We start from the raw sequence: 21,929 nt of genomic DNA, 5'->3' as shown, positions 1-21,929 counted from the left end.
GAAGCCGTGAGGCTGGTAGCCTACACCTGGTACCTGTCTGGCAAATAACCTAAGCTTAAGAAATTTCTGCTCCACAACTTACTCTCCTGATCCAACATCCTGACAGTTAGTGTGACCTTTCAGGAAACAGTGTTTTGGACGTTCTTGGTTACTGTCTCGCTATTTACCTTCTCTCAAGGTCTAACCTAGCCTCCCAGTTACAATCTCATCTCACGAGGGGTCAAGAACATTTCAAAAACTGACAGGTTAGGAGTCTGCCCAGGGGTGATCTTTTGGTAGCGGGAAAGGACTAGTGGCACTTCAATCAAGTTCCAACTCTTATTCTATTCAATTCATTCTACCGAGTACCACTACTTTATGTTCACACTGGTTTATGGCTAACTGAAAGTATGTGATTTGTTACCACTACTCATACATTATACATCTATTATCCACAACATGAATACCCCTATCATCTATTATAACTCTAGGACTATCACATTAAATAACAAAAGATTTGAGTATGATACAGTAATACATTAGACACATTTCAATACACCTCTACCCAGACATATTTCATTGGTACACCTGTGTATACTTGAGGATCCTGCATGGTGGTAATTGGATGACGTGTATTTGTTTTACCTGGAGGAAAACCCATCAGCAGGAGGGATATGGGATGGCTCTATTGGTCTACCTTGTCCATCTCTCCAGAGTCCACCAGACTCCTCACCACATCTCTTCACCTTCCAGACAGTTTATCCCTCGGGTAACACAAATCTTCCTATATTAACCAATTTGTGTATGCGTGCATGTGTGTGTGTGTTCACCTTTTTAAAACTAAAACAATACAACGAAAAACAATACAAAACATAGATTTGTTAGCTGTCACATAAAACCCTGCTGTCTATTTGACAGCTATGTTCTCCCTGGTGTGACAGCCCTGTATGGTTGTGCATGTAAGTGTGGACCTTACTAGCAGCTACTTCAGTTGGTAACTGTGTCACTGTATAAAGTCCTCTATGTAGTGTCCTAATCATGTGCTGGTATTGCTATAAAACGATTTCTCAGTCACCTCAACATCGCCCTCTAGACTAGAAAAATGCTAAAGACCAATGTATATCAATCGATTTTCCCTCTGCCAACTCACATGTCATTCTCAGTACCTCATATTCAGCTACTTGACTAAGTGGGAAAGGCAAAGGGGTCTCTTTTTATAACACTTTCTTCAAATATAACAGTATCCAGTACATGCCTGTCTAACAGTGAAAATTATAAAACATGAAAATTCTAAATTTTCTAGGGTTTCACATTATGTCGTATCTTGTGGTAAAAATCCTACTCCAATGTTCTACACAGAGATGCATATCTGTATGCCTATCCTCTAGCAATCTCCTGTCTCCACCCTTTGTGCATCCATAAAAAGGCACATTTTTGTACAGGAGGCACGAACCAAAAACAAAAAACAATACAAAACAGATATGCAATCTATAAAACATGAATCGTATTTCCACAACAGAACCTTTCTGCTTAAAAAAATCAGCAGTTTCTATACACATGAAAACAAAATCCCTGACTGTTTCTGTAACTCATGTCAATCTAGTGTGTGTATCTCTGAATTTGTCTTATGTAAAAACATAAAAATATGTTTTAGCCCCATTGTTGAGACTGTGTCTGATTTTATCTCTACCAGAGCAGAGAGAGAGAGAGAGAGGGAGAGGGAAGGAGAGAGAGAGAGGGAGAGGAAAGGAGAGAGAGAGAGGGAGAGTGAAGGAGAGAGAGAGAGGGAGAGAGAGAGAGAGACTAGCGTTTGTGTAAAGAATGAGAAATAGGAAAGCAATGAATGATGGGAATACAAAGGTTTGAATACAAACATACATGGACTCTGACTCTATGGGGAAATGACTGTATTCATTCCACTGTTCCCCTTAGCTATTTGCTAACTATGACCCCTCCCCATACTTGACTAGGGGGTCTTAACAGTGCCATCCAGTGTCGTCCGTCATTTGTTCAGTAAGAACTCGGTATCTCATTGACTACATACCTTTTCAACGGACTTTTCTAACTTATGATAGAGAAATGTAAAAATGTACTCTTAGTGACTCATATTATCTCTGAAATACATAAAACGATATTTTGGCGCAAAGTATGTACATACTTCATTGTTGGATAATGATTCTCAGCCAAACAAATTATCATGAGACACTGCAGCCTAAAACAAGAGTGTTCCAATTGTCTATTGTTAATTTGTCTTTCAAGAGTGATTCTTCTATTTTTCTATCTCCCCTTTTGATCACTAAGTCTATACTCCTTTTGTGTCCCCTTTACCTGTGAGAAGAAAAACAAGATAGTTATCTTAAAACAGCAAACAAAACAAACATTTCTATTCTTTGCCATCGGCCAGCGATTTAGGAAAACAAACATGTGACAACATAAAACGAACAAACAAAATCAACAAAGATTACCTTTTTAAATCTGTTCCCTGCACACTAATACTTACCACAGTTTAATTCTAGAGTCGGCTATATTTCTCCCCCCAGGCATTGGCTGCTATGAGGTGCACAGGAAACTGTTGAGAAGTCTGCGAGACTTGTGTGCGCCGTCTCTGTGGGTGTCTATGTGATTCCCCCTTAGATGGGCCAAGTCTCTTTGCTTCCGCTCTTGTCATTGTACAGTCCTGTGCTTGGTGTCCCATTTTAGTGCATCTAAAACACTTTCTCAACTCATGTTGTTTCTCTTCTTTTTTACAGTCTCTTGCGAAATGGCCTTCTTCGTTACACTTAAAACACCTGATTTTTCTATGTTTCTTATTATGTGGGTTGTATGCTGGTGGTCGTGTGTGCAGTCCCTCTAGTGCTGGGATACTTACTATCATTACCCTATCACTTAGTGTCTCTTTCTGTTTATTTATACTTTTATCATGTTCTATAGCTGACTCCCTGAGAGCACTTACAGTGGTTCCTTTCCAGTATGGTAATGAAGTTTGCACCCTTCTTTTCAAGTTTTCCCTGAGGCCATCCATTAGAACTTTAACAGCAACCTCTCTGTAATATGGATTATCTTTTATGTCTGGTACCCCAGTATATTTGACCATCTCCATCAGAGCCCTGCAAAAATAGTCTGCTGCATTTTCACTATCTTTTTGCTGGATACTAAAAATTTTACTCCAGTCCACTATCACTGGGAAATATGTGGCCAACTGTGTGATTATATGTCTAATATTGTCCTGATTGTCATCCTCGGTTAAGGATTCATCCTCCTCCAACATACAATCCTTAATAAACTTTTGTATGTCAGTATTGAGAGGAAGACAGGTCTTCAATAATACTCGCCAATCGTTATTAGTTGGCTCATACACATTACCATAATATCTAATAAACTGCTGACATTTGGTCAAATCTTTCCTAGGTTTAGGGAAATCAGTCAAAATTGAAAATGTTTCAGACCGAGTGCATGGATCATGCTTTGCTACATGTTTTAAGGGAACATCACTATTCCTGTCTGCTTTCCCATTGGGAACTGCTGCTGTGCAGACAGGATGTAAGTCTACCAAATCACTAAAACTAGTTGCTGAAATTGCTGCTGCAGTACAATGGATGTCTCCCCCTGTGTTAACCTTTTCATTATTCTCACCACTTTCAGCAGCTGCCCCTGCTGGTGGGACCGTTCCTCTTCTTTGTCCTGAAACATTACTTTTAACGTTACTTAAAACAACATACAACTTACTAGTTACAGTTTTTACATTTTTGGTATTGGCTGTACTTCCCGCCCCAACCGAATTTATCGGGGGAGTGTTTGCGCTCAGTTCACCACGCACACTTCCGGAATGCTTGTTTCCGGTACGCTTACTTACGCTGAACACGTGTTTTTCCTTACACTCACTTCCGCTGTGCGTTCGCTGCTCTGCCACGTGTTACCTTCCATTTGCCACGATTTTAAACAATGATTATGTGCATTTCTCACTTTCGTTGACTTAATCAACCGTACTTTATCTTTTACGGTATTTAGCACCTCTGCATTAAAACTCCCTGTTGTTGGGAAAGGCCTATCACAATCTTTGGTCATTTCGACCCACGTGTCACAATACACAGTTGCGTATGCACCATATTTTGCACACATGAGAAATCTCGCTGACTCAATAAGACCTTCCTTAGGCAGTAAATTGGCAATCTCTAGCGTATGCCTAGCACCCATGTTGAACAATATACTTTCTACCCGGAACACAGACACACCGCAATGCTCTGTTCCTTCCGGCCAAATGTGAAATACAGACACACCGCAATGCTCTGTTCTTTCCTCCAAATAATTTCAACTCTGTTGCTATACTCACCGCTAGAGATCTATTATGCTCGGTGAACGTATTTTCTGTTAGCCGCGTTCACTCGCTTTTCTCGCACCAGGCGAGGATCCCTAATACAGAAATATCACTGTGGGCCCCAAGGGCTATCAGCTCCTCGATACCCTGGCTCAACCACAAAAAATCTGCTGAGTTTATTATCGCTGGGAGCGCAAAGTCGATACAATCAACCTGCCTTTCCAGTATAATTCCTCCTAGCTGCTTCCCCAATTCGCACTAACGGTGCGATTGGATCGCACTGCCTACCAATACTAATTATTAGCAAACCTTGCGATCTATTGGTAGCGCTTTTGCGAAAACTTCGTTTTCGCATTCGGTATACCTGCCCTGTATACCGTCCTTCAGTTGGGCAATCCGCCTCGTCAGACAGCAACTGAGCACCTCAACAATAAACAGAGTATCTACGTTACAAAATCGCACACTATACACCTTTTCTGCGCAGAAAATTGAAAGTTCCCAACAACCGTAATAATGTCTCAGAGGCTTTCACAAGTAATTATACTATGCATATAATAACTATCAAAACGATTGTTCAACCACGTGGAAAATCTATCGGAAGTTCGCGTACGCATAGCAGGAAGTACACATACGCTCAGCAATGCAATACACTTTAAAACGTAAAACGACAATAAAAAGAAACATTTTTCTTTCTTGTCCCTAGATTCTAATTAGCGTTCCTTCAGTCTATGCAACAACGGACATTCGATTTCGCAACACACAGTGAACCACAGGTATTAGACGCATTACGTTCTTTCCTGCTTTATGCGACGCGTCCGTCAATCCACCCTTTGTTGAGGAACCGAATATCGTAAGCGTTGCATACCTGCCGGTAACGTAACTCCTAACTCAAGAGCCCCCAAATTATTAAAGTAATTCTATCGTTTTAAAATAAGCATTGCCCAATCAATTGTATGTGTGTCCAAAGCACATGGTGGTTTATTTTAGCAGATGTAAATAGTCAACAATTTCAATACATTATTATATTATGATAAAGTACAGTACAGCACAGCCAATACCAAAAGATAAGTACATACCAATGTAATCGCTTGCGCTCGCATGCCCACCCACGGGACCCGATGGACAATATTCTGTATAGAATATTGTGTCAGAGTTGACTGAGGCCCCAGTGAGATGCAGCTAATATATATACAGTCAGTGTTTCATTGTGAACAATAGAGATGACGTAGATTGTTTCTATAGGTCCAGACGTTGGGTGGGTCCAGGCCAGACAGGTAATAGGTTGATTCAATCTAAGGAATCCAAAGGTGGGGGTCTTCTCTCCAGGGGGTCTGCTCCTTTTCATAGCCAGTATCATAAAAAGGTTTACTCTCTAATATCAATAACTAAAGTATGCAATGTGCGATCTCTTCGCCGACTGCACCGGACAGCTGCTGATGATTAGGGCTTCAATATGATATCAGGCATGACACCTTTCCTATTACCTAAACCTTTAATAACACTACAATGTACATATAATCACTATATATATATATATATATATATATATATATATATATATATATATATATATATATATAGACTAATAATAAACCGAATACTATCTGCTCCTGAATTACAGTGTAACAGAACCAATATGAAATTATATAAATAACTAGCTGTTGTAATGCAAGTGTGTGCGTGCGTATTTTACCAGGCGAACGCACCACGCCACGTAACACGTGGCGTACGCTTCGCAATACGCACGGCAAACCAATATTAAACCAATATACTTTCGTCCATCCAATTATACGACTTCAACAGCCTCTCCTCCCAACCCCCCCCCCCCACAGTTCCGCTCCAACCTCACCCGTGCCGCCAATGACTCTATCGCAAGAAGATAGATAAGGGGGGACAGGGGGCAGCCCTGCCGAGTACCATTAAAAATATGACAGAAACCCATCACTGAATACCCTCGCAGACAGGTTAAAATACAGAGCTAGGATGGCTTTCATGATATCTCCCCTAAATCCAAACCGTTCTAAAACTTTTGTCATATAGGGCCAGTGGAGTCTATCCAACGCATTTTCAGCGGTATCTTTAGGATCATTAGTTTGTATATAGGAATGAATAGACTCTGTAATTACCAGCTTAACTTCCAGAGAAGACAGTATGTGAGCCGATAGACGCCATAGCCTTAACGGAGGAGGTGAGCCGCTAAGCTTCCATATCCAGACTACAGGGGCATGGTCTGACCATGTCATGGAAATTTTTTTTAACACTGAGTGTTCTGTAGTGTCCACTTATCCGAAAGGATAAGGTCGATTCAAGAATATGTATTATGCATTGATGAAAAGAAAGTATAGTCCCTTTCGCTAGGGTTAGCCACCCTCCATACATCATGCAGGCTGTATTCTGCCAGGATCCTACCAAAGGCCAGTGAGGCATGATTAGGGCAGTGTATTGGGCTTAGATGATCTATCAAGTCTCGGATCTACCACTAGGTTAAAATCTTTCATCATGATTACCCTACCTCTTTTGACTCTATCGACTAAAACCAATGTGGATTTCAAAAACGCTATCTGTCTTTAATTGGGGGCATATAATGACACCAGGATGACCCAATTTCCTTCCATTTGACCAATATCTATTAAGAATTTACCGTTCTTATCTTCTGCTTTCAAGGAGAACTTGAAGGGACATTTGGAACTAAGCAATAACGCCACTCCGCCCTTTTTATGGGGGCCATTAGCCATATAGCAATTAGGATAATGTTGGTTTCTAAGAGCTGGGAGTGGCTTAGCTGCAAAGTGGGTTTCCTGAAAGGCCACAATGTATGCCTTGGCTTTATGAAAGGAGGTTAGTGCCATTCTTCGCTTGTTAGCGGAGTTTAGGCCCTTAGCGTTCAGTGAAAAAACGTAACCATCTTTAAGTGGTAGGAGCCATATATGAATTAAGTGTAGGGAAACAGGCTTGATGCTAACAAGCGGGTCTTGGATTGTACAATAAAAAACATACATAGCACTAAAAATGTTGTGTTCCGGGAAAAAGGGAGGGGACCAAAATGGGAAGGTATGCGAGGGGTCCATGACTCTCCCCTGGGGGGGGGGACAGAAAGCGGCAAAATACTTGGTGCGGGGTGCATGGCCAAAGCCCCTTTACACCACCGCCCGCATGCAAATTCTCAAAACCGAAACACGAATAAACTAGAATAAACCAGAGCATAGAACATGAATAGATACTTGTGGATATAAAACCTTTTCGAACTGTTATCCTGACAGCAAACTAGTCTAATATAAGTATGACTCTGTAGTAAGTGTTTGACAACATGTCATAAGAGAAGACAAATAAACTGGAGAGCCTAACCCTGCGTGACTCAATATCCAGCAAATTGGTAACCCGACTTCAACTTGTGTAGTATATGCTGATCTAGCCAACTCCTCTGATATGTCTCTCACCAGGGTATCTTTGAGTGAAAGACAAATATATACATACATCAACCAGGCTGTGTCACTCAGACCCTCCAGCCGTAGTACACAATCGCCTCTCACTGGATTCAGCTTGTGCGATGGGAGGACCCGCTTAGGAACAGAGAAGGGGGGGTGAGGAGAGAGGAGCAGAGATCACGTAGAAAATGTAGGAATGTCAAAGCACAAGACATTTAAACAACCAATAATAACAGTCATAGGCATTCCCCATATGTTCCACAAGTCTTGGATAGGACAGGGGATCAAAACCTGACTTGGTGTGCAGATGTCCATGCTTACAATTTTCCATGGCCATGGCCCAGAGACTCTGCTGACCAGATGTAAAGTCCGTCAGAACCAAAAACAACTGCAACTTGTAGATAGTAAGACCCAGGCTCACATTCTAAGATGCCTCCGCCTGAGTTGCTGAGCCTCCCTGGGTAGACCATTCCTTAGGAATATGGGCTCTGGGTTTGGGGTAAGGCTGGTGGGTCTGGAGACTCCAGGATGTTAGGAGCTTAGTTTCCTCCTCTACCGAGGATATGACATGCAAAACATTATTTCTGTGGACTAAAAGCTTTACTGGAAAGCCCCATATGTATGGAATACTTTTATCTCTCAAAAGCTTTGTTACCGGAAGAAATGAGCTACGTCTTGCGACTGTAGCTTGGGAAAGGTCCGGGAACAGCTGGAGTCCCTGTAAGGGCCCTGAGGCATCCGATTCTCTCGCTACCCATAGGATACATTCCTTGATGTTGAAGAAGTGGACACATAGTAAGGTATCCCTGGGACGGGCATCAGATATGTTTCTAGCCCTAGGCAAGTGGTGAATACGGTCAAGAAGCAGTTCCTGCGTAGAGGCTGTGGGTAAGAGCTTCTGGAACAGATTAGTAGCAAATGAGTAGAGATCTGCATTAGAAACTTGTTCTGAGATTCCCTGAATCTTTAAGTTTTGGCGTGATCTGTCTTCTAAATCTGTCATTTTAACTCTCATGGAACTCGCCTCAGCCTCCAACTGCTCGTGGGATGTTATTAGCTCATTGTGCGATGCAACTATCTCTTCTGTTTTAATTTCCATATGGTCAGCCCTGCTTTCAGCCCTGCCACCTCAGTTTGATGTGCTTTAATGGAGGAGCACATTTCTGCAAACAGGTCGGCTTTCAGGGTAGCCAGCAGATGCATTGACTTGTATGAGATCGAAGTCTCAGGATCTATCTGCTGCAGGGCTTCTCTAGGAGGACAGGGATCGGTTAGAGTGGCATCTGAATGACTGAATGTTTCTTCCTGGCCTCCCTCTGCTCGCGCTGATGAAGATGAGGCTCTCTGGCTTTGGGGCTTGAAGAAGGGTATCTGTTTAGCAGGTATAGATGCTTTAATATTTTTAATCTTTTTTGGAGCCATATCAAGAGATATAGAGGTATAGAATAGCAGTCTGCAAATGGAAAGATCCAGGAGACCGGCACAACCTGATCAGGGCTGGCTCTGTGTGAGTAGGCTTATGATTGGACCCAGGGTCATCAGCAGCTCATAGGAGATTCCTGTTGACTTGATCAATATAATAAGGCAAATGACAGGCTGGGCAGAGTTTCATCACTTGCATATATCAGGGGTATGCTATTCTTGGCTAAACATTGTAGGATGCATGCGGCAATAGTTAACGCTGCATTTTAGGGCATAGATATGGGCTCCATGACCGTCTCCACCAAATTAAAGGTTACAATGCTGTGGCCTAAGAGCAAGTGCTTGGTTTCTCTAGAGCACCAGCAGGGAGCAGGCTGGGATGGTGTGTACTGCAAAGTAGGGCAGCTGTCTCTTCTGTCAACGGTGGCCGACCTGCACTGACCTGTCTCCAGTGTATTCAGTTGTTCCTCACTATCTCCCCGGCTCAGCGCGGCAGATACCCTCGGATAGCGATATCCGGAAGTTCGGCCCAGGTATCAGCCCGGCACTTCCTGTTTTTTGTGCCGGGGATCTCTCACCACCCAGCCGGACTGGAACTTCGGGGAGCCTTCTGGCTCGAATGTAACCCAGGTTGGAGGCAGTGGGACCATATCCCTCCGATCTTCCCGGGCTCCTTTCGGGTATCTGCTCCCACGCCCGCCGACTTGGCCTATGTTCTCCGGGTAGATGGGCTCTCACTGGGCAAAAATTCTCTTCCAGTCAGGGATAATGTTCCTCTTGCTGTGGCACAAATGATAGGGCACGCCAGAGGTTTATAAGCGCCGATGGCTGCCGATTTTAGAGACAGAAAGTCTGTCTAGCTCAGATGGCTGCCAGGCCATGCCCCGCAAATACCTTATTTCTCATGTATACCTGATACAATAAGTCTTTGTTTTGAAATCCTTTTGCATATCTTGGTGCAAGGAAATGCATTCATGTATAAGGTATATGTTTGATTTATGTTTGTAAGTCTGTTGTGTAACCTAGAGAATGTCCTAATTAAGGCTAATTAAGTCTATTCAATGTGAGCGACCAACACTTGAATGCACAACAGGGGGCCGTTACCTGAATGTAGATTCTGTTGGACAGTAACTCTAAACAATGGAGACAGAACATCTGAAGAAAACAGGGGGATTTGGAAGTTCAAGTGTTAGATGCAAAATTAGATTACATCCTGAAATCTAAGGGAATATTCTAGATGGGTTGGAGCCAGCTAGGTCCAAGGGGCTGGCTTACCTTTGCTAGTAGTTATGTTAGATCTGTATAAAATGCACTGACTTGTACATTGAAATGTATTCTTCTGATTTCAACTGACCTAATCACTGGGACTTTTAACCAGTGAGAGCAAATTAACATCTTGCTTCAAAGACCTACTTGGAAACATCTTCAATATTGCTGTATTCCTGTGACCTGCAGATTAGACCCTAAATCTAATTTGTTCTCCGGCTGTTCTGAGGTTTGGACCCAAGCTTTGCAGTACCACCTCTTTGCCTGCTACCCATGCAACCCTGGTCAGTGTGATAGGCCAGGGGGGATCCATCCACAGCAACCCTGATCCATAGTAAGAGGTCAGGAGTACCAGCCCAGGTACACCAGCAACGAGGCACGCTAGCAGCATCAGTTACCCAGAGGAACGTAGTTCCGAGTGCCATAGAAAGAGCTCAATGCTGGCAGCAGGCCCCTCCCACTGCGGCAGGAGGGAGTATTCGGAATAACGAAAGGGGACGGTGGCAAAGTAAGCCCAGCTAGTTCCCAGCAACAACAGACAGGGTGGCATAGGCGGTCCATCCTGTCACAATCTCTCTATGTAAATCTACACCCAGCTTCTCTTTTCATAGCATGTGTATCCCTCTCTTACTCTATACACTCGCTTGTTTCTGAAGACACTGTTTTCCATACACACCTTACTGCTTCTCCTGTTGCTGCCACCTCTCTCAGACCCCGAACACCTCTTCCTGGCAGCTTTTTCCTTCCTGCCTCTCTCTCATCTCCTCACAGACTCTCTGGTATGGCTCACCTCTTCTTCACCCTACGTTTCCATAGCAACCTCAGCACCTGGCTGCTCAGTATAAGCCAGCCTGGTTACATTAAATTATTTACTTTATTATTATTATTGTAAAAAAAAGATTTAAGTCTACCACATTGACACCTCTTTACACTTATTGCTTTAATAAAATTTTATTGGCATTATAAATAGTGTAACATACTTATTAATTCCATAGTACCATAAGGTCTTTTTTATACTCACACCTCTGACTATTCCTACACACATTCTTTCAATTTAGTTTTAGGTACCCATTTTATTTATTGGATTTTACATTTCATTATATATTTCCCCCATCACAGATTTGCATTTTAATTTGTGTGCCATAGTTCTTTTTTTGTATGTACCAATGCACCTTGCTTGCAGCTTAAAATAATTTGCAGCGCGCAGACCTCTTTTGTTTTGCACTTAATATAATAATGCTCTCTAATATTCGTAAAATACAAATATGTAGATTTCTTATTGTACAGCAATTTATTCTCATGTTTTTTAAAAAGTGCTTATTGACAAGCATAACCAGTTAGCTAAGAACAGTTTGTCAATGCATATACCTCAATATGTAACCGGAATCAAAGAGTCACTCTACGCAATCTACAAGTGGAAATATATTAAATATAAATGAATAATATTGAAAAATACAGGTGTTATGTAAACAAATAAGAGCTTCTCAGAACTGAGTACTGTGGGAGGAGGAGCAATAGGAGTGTGTGTGTGCTGGAGGACCAATAGGAAGCTGTGAACTCAGTGCTTGCGACTTTTTATTAGTTCATACAGTCATATGCACACAGCACAGCCTGTTGCCAGCCCCTTTTAAGCTTGAGCCCCAGGAAAAACTGTTTTTCGTCTGCAGCCTCTGACGCTTCACTGAAGGAAAAGGTAAGCTACGTTCTTTTGTCTACTTTAGGGCTTCTGAAGTCTCTGAAATGACTGCTAGGAAAGAAATTCTTGCATGCAGGTGTATAGCATGAGTAAATCAAAAGCTAAATACCCAAAGCTCTATTAGGTAGAAAGAAATGTGTAGTGAAATTGCAATGGTACTCTATCCTGGAATGTACAGGTTCATTAATTACATACCTTAATGGTAAGGTAGTTTACACAATGTGCTATGTAATACTGTATGAGTTATTAAAGCTCTTTATTAATCATTTTGAATGTAACATTAGAATATGATTACATTGTTTAATTGTTTTTGATGTCCTAGGAAAATCTTGCAGTTGTGTATGATGTGAATAGCCCTGCTCATTACACAATATATGAACCTGTAATCAGGATGAAAGGAAGCACGAAAATGTCATCCTCTCAAAGACCATTCAGTGCAAAAGAAGTTACTAGTAAAACATTGGATTCTCAGGCATTGAAAATGTTACAGCCATGCGTCGCGAAAAATATACACAGTGTTCTGCATGAGATTGGAGGAATCGGAGCAATTGTGTTTCTGTTTGCAAGGGTAAGTTTCTGTTACTTCTTCAAATCAAATAGTTTTTAATAACATTATATAAATTGCAAAATAAACTGTTTTTTGGAATATACACAATTTTCTGGATTCCAGCAAAACAATTGTGGTTACTCTGCAGCTAGTAGTAGCCAACTGCCCAGTTTGTCAGCGTTGGTGCTGCCCTGTCAAACATTGCATTGAATTTTAATACCAATTGCTACTAAACGCCAAAACAACATTTTTCAGATATGCAACATAATGGTAAAATACATTGTTCAGCATTAGCCTGACATTCCACTACAGCTGTTTTTAAAAGTTAAGCATTGCGTCTCCACTTATTCACAGACATCTGAAGCTATTCCCACATATTTAAAACATTAGGTCAAAATGCAGAGATAAGTCATTTGAGCTATGTCATATTGCTGACCCAGACCCTGTTTACAAATCAAACTGTCCACAGTGTGGATTTCAGTCATTCTGTTTCAGCTGTGTTAGAGAAGAATATACCTCCTATCAAGACAACCTAATGCAGAGAACTAAAAAAGTCCATTAAGCACTTTTTATTAAAGTATAAAGGCTTCAGTTAATTCAGGGATGTTATTTAGCTCAGAAATACTCAGCCTTTGATATAAATATTAAACACTTTGAAGTTGCATTTAGAAATAAATGAGTGTAACATAACATTGGAGACTAAAAACAATAAAGGAACATAGATTGAGATGATAAAACAATAGTGTTATTTCAGTGATCACGAGAGACGTCCATTTGAATAAAAAAAAAAAACAATTAAGCTGGCAACATACAACAGATCCATCAGGGGGTAAGTGTATCAAGGTGTTGATTGGTTGCCATAGGCAACATCTCCACTTTCAAACCCGCCGAGTTTTCCGGCGGGTCTGAAATGTGGACATGTTGCCTATGGCAACCAATCAGATTCTAGCTATCATGTTATAGAATGTACTAAATGTTAACTAGAATCTGATTGGTTGCTATAGGCAACATTTCTACTTTTCAAACCCGCTGGAAACTCACAGCTTGATTCATTTACCCCCCAGGTCTTCCAATGATCATTTGAAATTACTGAATTTGTCATTATAATTAGTTAAAGGGGCTCTTTGCAGGGGTGTTGAGTGGTAATACAACTCTTTGACCAACATTGCGGTTTGACTAGTTTATATAGCCCACTAAGCACCTTTTATCTTTGCAATCTGGCTGCACCAATATGCAATATGTAGCACTTAACCTTATGTATCAAACTCCCAATGTCCCATAGATTGTAAGCTTGCAAGTAGGACCCTCTTAATTCTGTCAACCTGTACTAGCTAGTATTGTTTTATTACAGTGATTGATCCCAATTGTAAAAACCTAAATAAATGTTGATGATTACTACCCAATAAAAATCTTATCAAGTACTGTTATTTTGATATCCTGATCAATCTATGTACGGCCAGTATATCCTGTACTTCCCCTGAATCCTGTTCATATGGTGAAAATCAAATTAATTAAAATCACCAAACTGTCAGTTTATGGTTAAGTCTCACCCCCTTTACACATCTGAAAATCAGGATTTTCGGAAGGTAACAACAATTGTTTAGCCTGTTCACTTTTTTTCCAAATTTCAGTTAGCTTTTTCTGGCAAATTAAAAGTTGGATTAAATTTAAAAAATGTTTTCCTCTTCGTTCCTCCATGGCAGCTTAGTTAGTTATAGACCGGTTAAGTTAAAGCAACCCCTAGTCGATATGTAAGGCAGCTGCTCCGCTTCCCCTATATATTTTCCAGTCTCTATAACTAGGTAGGCCAGGAAGTGTTTGTTATTCTTCCTATAGTTGAAGGACTTATCTACTTTTTGGTCCTGGTGACGCAGCCTGTATGGTGTAAACAGAGGATTGGGCTGGCTACTCTGGAAACACCAGTCTGCTACCACCGGGATTAAATATTTTTTGCACCACGTCAGAGTGTGCCAAAATGGAGGACCAGGCAAACATAATACTCAAAACTGCATTTATCGTTCCCTGTTTTTGGGAATAGCAGACTTTCAACAGTCAGACATTTTGACCATGTTGAAGCTTAATTCCATCCCCAAACAAGGGCACCAGCTCTAGGTAAGCCCCTACATGTTTTATTCCTATATTGATCTTGCTGATAGCTATTTGTGATACCCTGTTCTTTCACTAATTTTGTAGAGACCGTGGAAGGGAAGAAGGAGAGCAAAGTACATAAACCTTTGACAACAGACCCTGAAGGGTTTTTGTTTTGTGCAGTATGCAATTCTCAATTCTTCAGAGAATTTAGAATCTCCTCTAATAATGAATTTGGAGAGATTAAAGAAACACCTAGGATGTTTAATTTGGATAATATGGAAATGTTGCTTAATTATATACTAAGTAATATAATCAGGCTATGGGGATGAATGAGGAAACCGCTTCCACTTTTTGAGGATCATAAAAAGTCAACATTTCAAAGAAGTTATAAGTTATAGGTCGGGATGACCATACACCAGACAGTATATTCCTAATACACCCAAGCAGACATCTCGTACATTCAGATTTACAGATGGAAAGATTAATCAGAAGACTTAGCAATGACTTTTGCCAGGACCAGTCCCCATTGACACAAATAGGAAGCAGATTAACACAATATGCAGAAAGATGGGCCCAATCTATCACAGAACAATAGGTTTGGGGCATTGTTAGAAACGGAAACAAGATAGAATTCTATCAGTGTCTCAGGGGAAACTTCTTTGTCCAATAAAAGTCTTAATTATTAAATTCAGGTGTTTCCCCCATTGCCTGAGATGTGTAAAATCAAGCACCTAGCCATGCAGTCTCCATTTGCAAACGTGATACAAAATGGGTTATTCTGAAAAGCTCAGTGACTTCAAGCGTGGTACTGTGATAGGTTGTCACCTTTGCAATAAGACGGTTCGTGAAATTTCATGCCTGCTGGATAATCCATGGTCAACTGTAAGTGATATTATTAGAAAGTGGATGCGTTTAGAAACAACAACTTCGGAAGACCCTGGGAAATCACATAGCGGGGTCAATGACTTCTAAGGCTCATAGTGAGTAAAAGTCACCAATACTCTGCTGATTCTATAGCTGAAGAGTTCCAAAATTCCACTGGTATTAATGTAAGCACAAAAACTGGGCAGCAGGAGCTTAATGAAATGGGTTTTCATGGCCGACAAGCAGCATGCAAGCCTCACATCTCCAAGTGCCAAGCATTGGATGGAGTGGTGTAAAGAACACTGACACTGGATTGTGGAGAGGTGGAAACGTGTTCTCTGGCATGATGAATCATGCTTCTCTGTTTGGCAATCAAATGGGTGTGTCTGGGTTTGGTGGATGTCGAGAGAACATTACCTGCCTGTCTGCAATATGCCAACTGTGAAGTTTGGTGGAGGAGAGATAATGGTATGGTGCTGTTTTTCAGAGTTTGGGCTAGGACCTATAGCTCCATTGATGAACAATCTTAATGCTTCAGCATACCAAGTCTTTTTGGACAATGCTTTGCTTCCAACATTGTGGCAACAGTTTAGGGAAGGCCCTTTTCTATTCCAACATGACTGTGCCCCAGTGCAGAAAACAAGGACTACAAAGACATGGTTTGAGGAGCTCGATGTGGAAGAACTTGACTGGCCTGCACAGAGCCCTGACCTCCATCCCATCGAAAACCTTTGGGATGAACTGGAATGTAGATTGCGAGCCAGGCCTTCTCATCCAACATCAGTGCCTGACCTCATAAATGCTCTACAGAATGAATGGGCACAAATTACCACAGAAACACTCGAACATCTTGTGGAAAGCCTTCCAAGAAGAGTGGACGCTCTTATCACTGCAAAGTGGTGACCAACTCCATATTAAAGTATATGTATTTGAATACAATGTCATTACAGTCCCTGTTGGTGTAATGATCAAGCGTCCGAATACTTTTGTCCATATACTGTATGTCTATACCAGACACTTTTGCATAGAGTTTGTGAAATTTATTCTCACTACCATCAGTGAAGGAGAATTTATCATGTCAATAGACCTTCACGAACCCTTGTTTTCCCTATTCCGCCATCACAGTAATTAGCACTTTGTTAAAAGTTCTGTGACGGCAGGGAGGTGAATTGAAAGTGCTGACCCTTGACCTGAGGAATTTCCTATGATGATCTGCAACAGGGATATGATAATGGGCATCCTATTTTCATTTTCCTGTTGCAGGTCATCATAGGAAATTCCTCAGGTCATGGGTCAGTACATTGGAAGTGCTAATTACTCACAGTTTGAATTCTCCACCACTTTGATGTTGTCCAGAGCACATTGTCAACAGCAGGGCAGCTCAAGTGACAGCCTTTCTACAAGAACATGGCTGGATTGTGAACAAAGCAAAAAGTTATCTCATCCCATCACAGTAAATAAAGTTTTTGGTGGTTTAGGTAGACATCATAGAAAGCAAGGTATCCCTGTCAGAAGAAGATGTTTCAAGTTCCCTGGCACATCAACTACAGAATTTCCACCAAACCGTGATAATGAAGGTACTGCAATTATTGAGAATGTCTTCTATTGTAGGGATCATCCCTAGGCAAGGTGGCACATGCGAAGTTTCCAGATGGAACTTCTAATTGAGTAGGATTGCAAACAGATTTTTCTGAATCATGCTATCACACTGTCATCAGCCGAGAGACTTTGTGGTGTTTTTTGACAAAGTTCAAAATTAAAAGCAATAGGAGTGTCACTTTTGAAGCCAGAGTGAACCATACTCATAAGTCATGACAGAGTCCAGTATCACAGTGTGGGGAGGCCACTTTCTGGCACAAATAGCACAAGGAGCATAGTCACAAAACAAGAAACAAAATTCACGTAAATGTTTTGTATGAGAGCAGATCAACACTTTCATCTTCAATTAAAAAATAAGCACCTCAGAATTTTTTCAGACAGCAAGATAAATAATAAATCACCAGGGAGGTACAGAAGCAAAGCTATGATGGCTGCGGTAGCAAAAAACATGTCTTGGGCAGGAATAAATCTGCAATCACGCTCCTCATAGCATGTAGCAGACAAACAGTATATAATAGCCAATTACTTCCATCAGAGACTAATTAATCCAGTGGAGTGGGCTCTGCATCAGGAAGTGTTCCAGCTAATAATAGAAAAATTTTGGACTTCCTCGAGGACATCATGGCAACAAAGAAAAATTTCACCTGTGGTATGTCTTCCCTCCATTTTCACTCATCAATCACATTGTAAAAAAGATTTAAATAGAGAAAGCAGAAGTTATATTTCCTTCTGGCCGCAATATCAGTGGTTTCCACCAGTCCTCCTGTTTCAAGGCTCAAATCATCCTCCTAATCTGGAGTGACTGAATTAGTGATCAACACACTTTTACAAGCAATGAAGAAAAACATTTTGATAATCTATTATAGAATATGGAGGAACTTTATCACATGGTGTGAGTCTAAATGTAGACTGACTGCAGCCACTTGTCCACATATCTTTGACTTCCTCCAGAAGGGTTTCAGCAATGGTCTTCCCTTATCTACTCTCAAGTTACAAGTATGCCACTGAGTGTCTTTTTATTAGGCCAACTTAGCTTCAGAGGAACTGGTTATTTATTTATTTCAAGCAATGAAGAGGATCTTTCCTTCTATTAGGTTTTTGTGGCTCCTCAAATTCGTTTTCAACATCCTGATATCTGACCCTTTTAGATCAAGAGGTTTCTCTGAGATGGATGACGCTAAAGGTGGTGGTTACTTTTTCCTGCTGGGTTTGAAAATTGCAAACACTATGTTTTAAAGAACCCTTTTTGAATATCTATACAGATAAAAGCCAATCCAGTTTCTGCCAAATGTAGTATCTACATTCCACAAACTTATGATGAAAAGGAATGAAAATGGCAAACATTGGACGTGGTTAGGACAGTTTCCATATATTTGTTCAGGATCGAAGGATTTAAAAGCACGGGACAACATTTTGTGATTCCTACAGGACCTCTGAAATGGGGTGTTCCCCTTCTAAACAAGCCATTTCCAGGTGAATCAGGGAAGAAATAATACAAGCATACATGAGGAATGGGCATAATGTGCCAGAGATTCTGAAGGATCAACTCAGCAAGAGTGGTATCTACATCTTGGGCAAAAGGGCATAGGCTTCAGCTAGAGAGCTTTGAAAGCAACTGGATGGAATTTATGCATTGGAATATCTGTCATGGAGTATTTACAGGAAAAATAACGTTATCTATCATTTGCAATTTGTTTACTTTAAGTTCTCCCTTCCATATTTTTTTGGTTAGGTTATTTCCCATTGATTCCCATCAGTAATGGTTACTACAGATCAGGTGTGCTAGAGATGCCCATACCCTTTACATGGTACATGCCAAAGTTTTCCAGGCAAGAAGGCATAGAAGAAGAGATTTAGTACAGACAGGCTGACTGTTGGCTCTAGTCAGAAATTAACATAAGAAAACTATGTTCACCTAAACCACTTACATTTGCTTACATTTGAGCTTTGAACATTATATGCATGTTTTATTTGCAATAAACAATTTATTTTTTATTTTTTTTCCTAAAATGAAAATATTTTACAAATCATTCCCACCCCCAGGTTTGATAGTGTTTTAAATAGAATTTGTGTAGTATGAATAATTTTAGTAGTGCATTTATTGCATTTGTATTGTAGAAAATATTTTTCTAAAACTGTTTATTAGTAATATACAATTATAAAACTTCAATTTGTTTTAGATTGTGGAGATCAGCAACTGTGAAAAGACACAGTCCTTAGGATTGCATATAATATTGTCTTTAACAAAATATAACCAGCAGAGAATACAAGAAAGTGAAAACTGTGATATTTACTCAATGATACACCAAGTCTTTGTACGACCTAAGTGTATCATCGGCTTTCATATACTAAAGGTATGTACAACGAGTTAACCATTGCAGAGTTTTTTGTGTTTTTGGAACTAAGTTTAAATATAAATACAGGATACCATTTAAGTAAACTATATACAGCTGTGGCGACTGTAGCCATGTAAATCTGTGATTATGTCTAAAGTGTCTGTTTGTCAGACTAGTAAAATTGGCTTTCTTTAACTGTATTGGCAACATTTGTACAATTACCATGTCAGTTGTTAGCCACTTTGTAGCCCCTTGCAAGAATGGTGCATAATCAAATAACTCACTTTTAAATATTGGACTTTAGCATGCCTGGAGGCCTGAAATTGATCCAGAAATTCATATTCTGTTTCCTCAATAAAAACCTTTACTGAGCAGTATAAATTCACATTTCAGAACAAATACACAGCAAAGGATGTTAAAGCCTAAAACAATAAAATTGAGAGGAAAATAAAATTACCACTGTCACGAGCGCCCAGCCTGTCCCAGATACAGCAATCTGAACAACTGGCCGTGACTGGCTTCACTTAGCAATGAATACACCTTTTCTGCCACCACAAAGGATTTATTATGGTGTCCTCACATTCACCAAAGCCACTTATTAATATTTCACACTTAAATCACGTACACATGTAGCATGAGCCTCTCTGGGCTTCGTAAGTTCACAAAGAATCACGGAGAACACACCAGATTAAATTTATTTAATCTAAAAAATGTTTCCAAGGCTTAGTTACAAAAAAGTTTATAACAAGGCATACATTAAGTTGCACAAGTACGTTTCAGAAAATAAAATAGGAAATAAAACCAGAGTCACTACTTACTAGTTAAGACTTGGTATGTGAGGGAATACCTTGTTGCTCCACACTTGTGCATTGTGATATTAGGCCATTTGTCCTATATGTGCTGGATATTGCAGAATGTATGGGTGACCCTATTGTATCCAGTTAAGAGCTTGATAGAGTGTTCAATGTGTTAACCATGGGACCTCTCTGCCCAGGGATCTGACAGCTTGCTTATGACCTCTGTTGTTTGAGATTCTCAGTATCCTGGGCATTCACACTACTTGCTTAAATCTGGCTGCTGTACAACAGAAATCTGTTCCCCAGTGCTTGACACACTCCCAATGCTTTTCCAGCACAACTTTCTTTACCTATGCACTGTGATATCACTGGGAGGAGAGGTTGATGACTCGTTGAAAAAAAAACAGCTAATCAGTTACATGTTTTTTTTCTTTGAACTTCTAGAGCTTTTTTTTTTTTTTTTGTTCATTAAATCCTTTCCAGTGTCATCATTGGAAAACTAGTATTTCAGTGAAAAGTGATAGATTTCTATTTTCCTGAACCATTTCAGGAAATTAGCTTTACTGTATGTGTATATGTTATTGGTTTATCATTTTATTTGTAGGTACTTCTGAAAGGGTGTACTGGTGATTGGTTACTCAATACAAGTGTAAATGAACAATTTCATCTCAATTTTGATACTACTTCCGTGATTCAAGACATCCGCTTACTAGAACACCTGCTGTTAGATTGGAAAATATGGTCAAAGGCAGAGGTATGCGAGTACGTTTTGCAAGTAACACAAGTTGTTTTGTCATTAACATATATTGGTGGTTTGTTAAATGTTGTTTTCAGCTGATTTCAATAATCCATTTGGACAATAAGAAACATCCCATCCCTTCTGCTATACAAATAATAAATGCTTTTCATGCAGGGTTTAACATTAAAACATTTAGGCCCAAATAATATGTAACTCCTATATTATATCATACCACTTTATATTAAATTATTATACATATTTTTAAGAACTTTATGCTTTCAGAAAGGATACAATACAACAATAGATGCCAGAAGTCACAATGATAACAGGTGTATAAGCATATAAACAGATTACACAATTAGAGACTAGAAACCAGATAACGGGCATGGTAATTTAGAATGTAGCACAAAACGGTATCTCAAAGGCTTGGATATGTGACTGGCATTGATAAGAGCGTCAAAAGGAATGTAGCAGGTATAGGGTGGACTTTGTAAGGGGGGAGGAGTAATTGAGGCCAAAACCAGAATTCCTGTGGAGACCGATTAGAAGAGATCATGGACATATTTAGTGATTGGGACTTTGGTGATGGCAAGGAAAAGCCTGACAATGTCATCCCAGAACTGAACAATCTTGGGGCAAGACCACCAGATGTGAATATAATATTCAGTCTCACCACAATCCCTCCGACCTTGATCTGAGGTCACGCCATAGATCCCCTTTAGACTAGTGGGGACCAAGTACCACTTATAATACACTTTTGGATGCATTTTTTCTTGAACAAGGAAGATATCAAGAACCAAGAGACTTTCCCTCGCAGTGGAGAAAGTGTCCTCTTCCGGTTGCGTACCCTAGT

General features: G+C 40.3%; 1 protein-coding gene across 1 annotated transcript in view; it reads left to right on the top strand.

Moving 5' to 3' along the window:
- Positions 1-21,929, top strand: part of LYST (lysosomal trafficking regulator) — a 461,445-nt gene that overhangs the window by 140,320 nt on the left and 299,196 nt on the right. Inside the window, exons 17-19 of the mRNA XM_075200948.1 lie at positions 12,426-12,671; positions 19,385-19,558; positions 20,942-21,091. Of these exons, the coding sequence (XP_075057049.1) occupies positions 12,426-12,671; positions 19,385-19,558; positions 20,942-21,091 (570 nt within the window). The remainder of the gene's footprint in view (positions 1-12,425; positions 12,672-19,384; positions 19,559-20,941; positions 21,092-21,929) is intronic.

This window comes from Mixophyes fleayi, chromosome 3 (genome assembly GCF_038048845.1).
Source record: "Mixophyes fleayi isolate aMixFle1 chromosome 3, aMixFle1.hap1, whole genome shotgun sequence".
Taxonomy (NCBI): Eukaryota; Metazoa; Chordata; class Amphibia; order Anura; family Limnodynastidae; genus Mixophyes; species Mixophyes fleayi.
Note: the sequence above shows the minus strand (reverse complement) of the source record. Positions and strands in the feature narration are given on the sequence as shown.